At 50.6% G+C, this 1396-nt stretch overlaps 1 protein-coding gene across 1 annotated transcript in view; it reads right to left on the minus strand.

Annotated features, from left to right (window-relative positions):
• Positions 1 to 1396, minus strand: part of LOC105531302 (golgin subfamily A member 2) — a 62071-nt gene that overhangs the window by 18008 nt on the left and 42667 nt on the right. Inside the window, 2 exon segments of the mRNA XM_011969193.1 lie at positions 632 to 790; positions 1069 to 1246. Coding sequence (XP_011824583.1) covers positions 632 to 790; positions 1069 to 1246 — 337 coding nt within the window.

Genomic DNA, 1396 nt, shown 5'->3' on the forward strand with positions numbered 1-1396 from the left:
CCTCTGACTTTCTAGTTGAAACAAAATTAGTTATCAATAGACTTAGGTGAATGCTATGCTGCACGTAGGCACGTAACCCCAACCTATATAAGCCCTAAGAAAATTGTAACACTTCGAGTTGGCCTGGTGGAATTATCTCCAGCCTTCTCCCTGTATCCGGTTACAGCAATAAATTCCCTTCTTTCCTAGTTTGTTTCTCATTTTTGAGCCTCAAGAAAACGCAGCCAGTGGCTCTGAAACCACTCTCAAGCATGTTTTATGTATATTATCATAGTACTTACACACACAGACACGCACACACACACACACGTTCCCTCTCTCTACACAAATGGTAACATACTAAAGATATTCTTCTGTACCTTCACAGTGTAAGTACCATATCCCCCACTTAGGACTTGGCCAAGGCCACAGCCAGGTAAGGGCACGGTAGGCACTTGGTCTCCGAGCTCTGCATCCAGTGCTGCACGTCCAAACTCTGCTTGCTCCCCACAGCGCTCCCCAACTCACCCACAGCAGCCAACTCAGCCCTAGGCTGCCTCTAACAACGACATACAAAAGCAATGAGAAATGGCCCATGCTGTTTTCTGGGCAGGACACTCCATTCTGCAGAAGGGACCTAAAGGTCCCTCACTCCTCCATCTGGGAACCTGGGCTGCCAAGGGATGGGGCAGGCAATAGGATTCACCCTGTCCATGTTCTTCTGCTGCGTCGAGACAGCAAAGAGTCCAATCCAACTCTCCCACACGCTGCTGGGAATACTGCAGGCGGCTGGCCAGATCCGTGGACTCTCCTGAAATGAGAGAGGTTGAGATGGGGCCCAAAGGACTCCCCCAAAAGGCCTGTCAAAGCGCCAGGTTGAAGGATGACGGGGTGCCCAGATTCCCACCTTCAAAGTTCCTGGCAGCACATTGCATATGATAGAGTTCAGTATTTAATTTTCCTTTCTCAGACATCAGTATGTTGGTTCTCTGGATTTGAACCTTTGGGAGAAAAGCCAAGCAAGTGCTAAAAGAAAAGGAAAGCAACACTCTCCAGAGGACAGGAGGGAACTTCACACCCTCCACTCACCTCTGCCTCTTTAGGGCTCTCCCTGGTTTTGCTGGCTTTCTTGCTTTTCCTGTAGGAAAAGGAAGACAGAGCTCTTACTAGGGGGAGGCAGAGATGGCCCAGCAAGCGACTTGCCCCCTGAATGCCACCAATGCCCCAGGACAGGCCTACCCCCAATGGGACCAGGTTATCAGGGACCCTGTGGGGATGAGGTGGAATATGGGGGGTAAGCCTTCTTCCCCAGGCTGGGAGTAGGCAAGACGAGACTGGGGCCTCTACATCTGAGTGCTCCCCAAACCCAGCGGTCATGCTGTGAGCAAAGAAATCACGTTACTACTTCCAGTTGATC

Source organism: Mandrillus leucophaeus, unplaced genomic scaffold, assembly GCF_000951045.1.
Source record: "Mandrillus leucophaeus isolate KB7577 unplaced genomic scaffold, Mleu.le_1.0 Scaffold12, whole genome shotgun sequence".
Taxonomy (NCBI): domain Eukaryota; kingdom Metazoa; phylum Chordata; class Mammalia; order Primates; family Cercopithecidae; genus Mandrillus; species Mandrillus leucophaeus.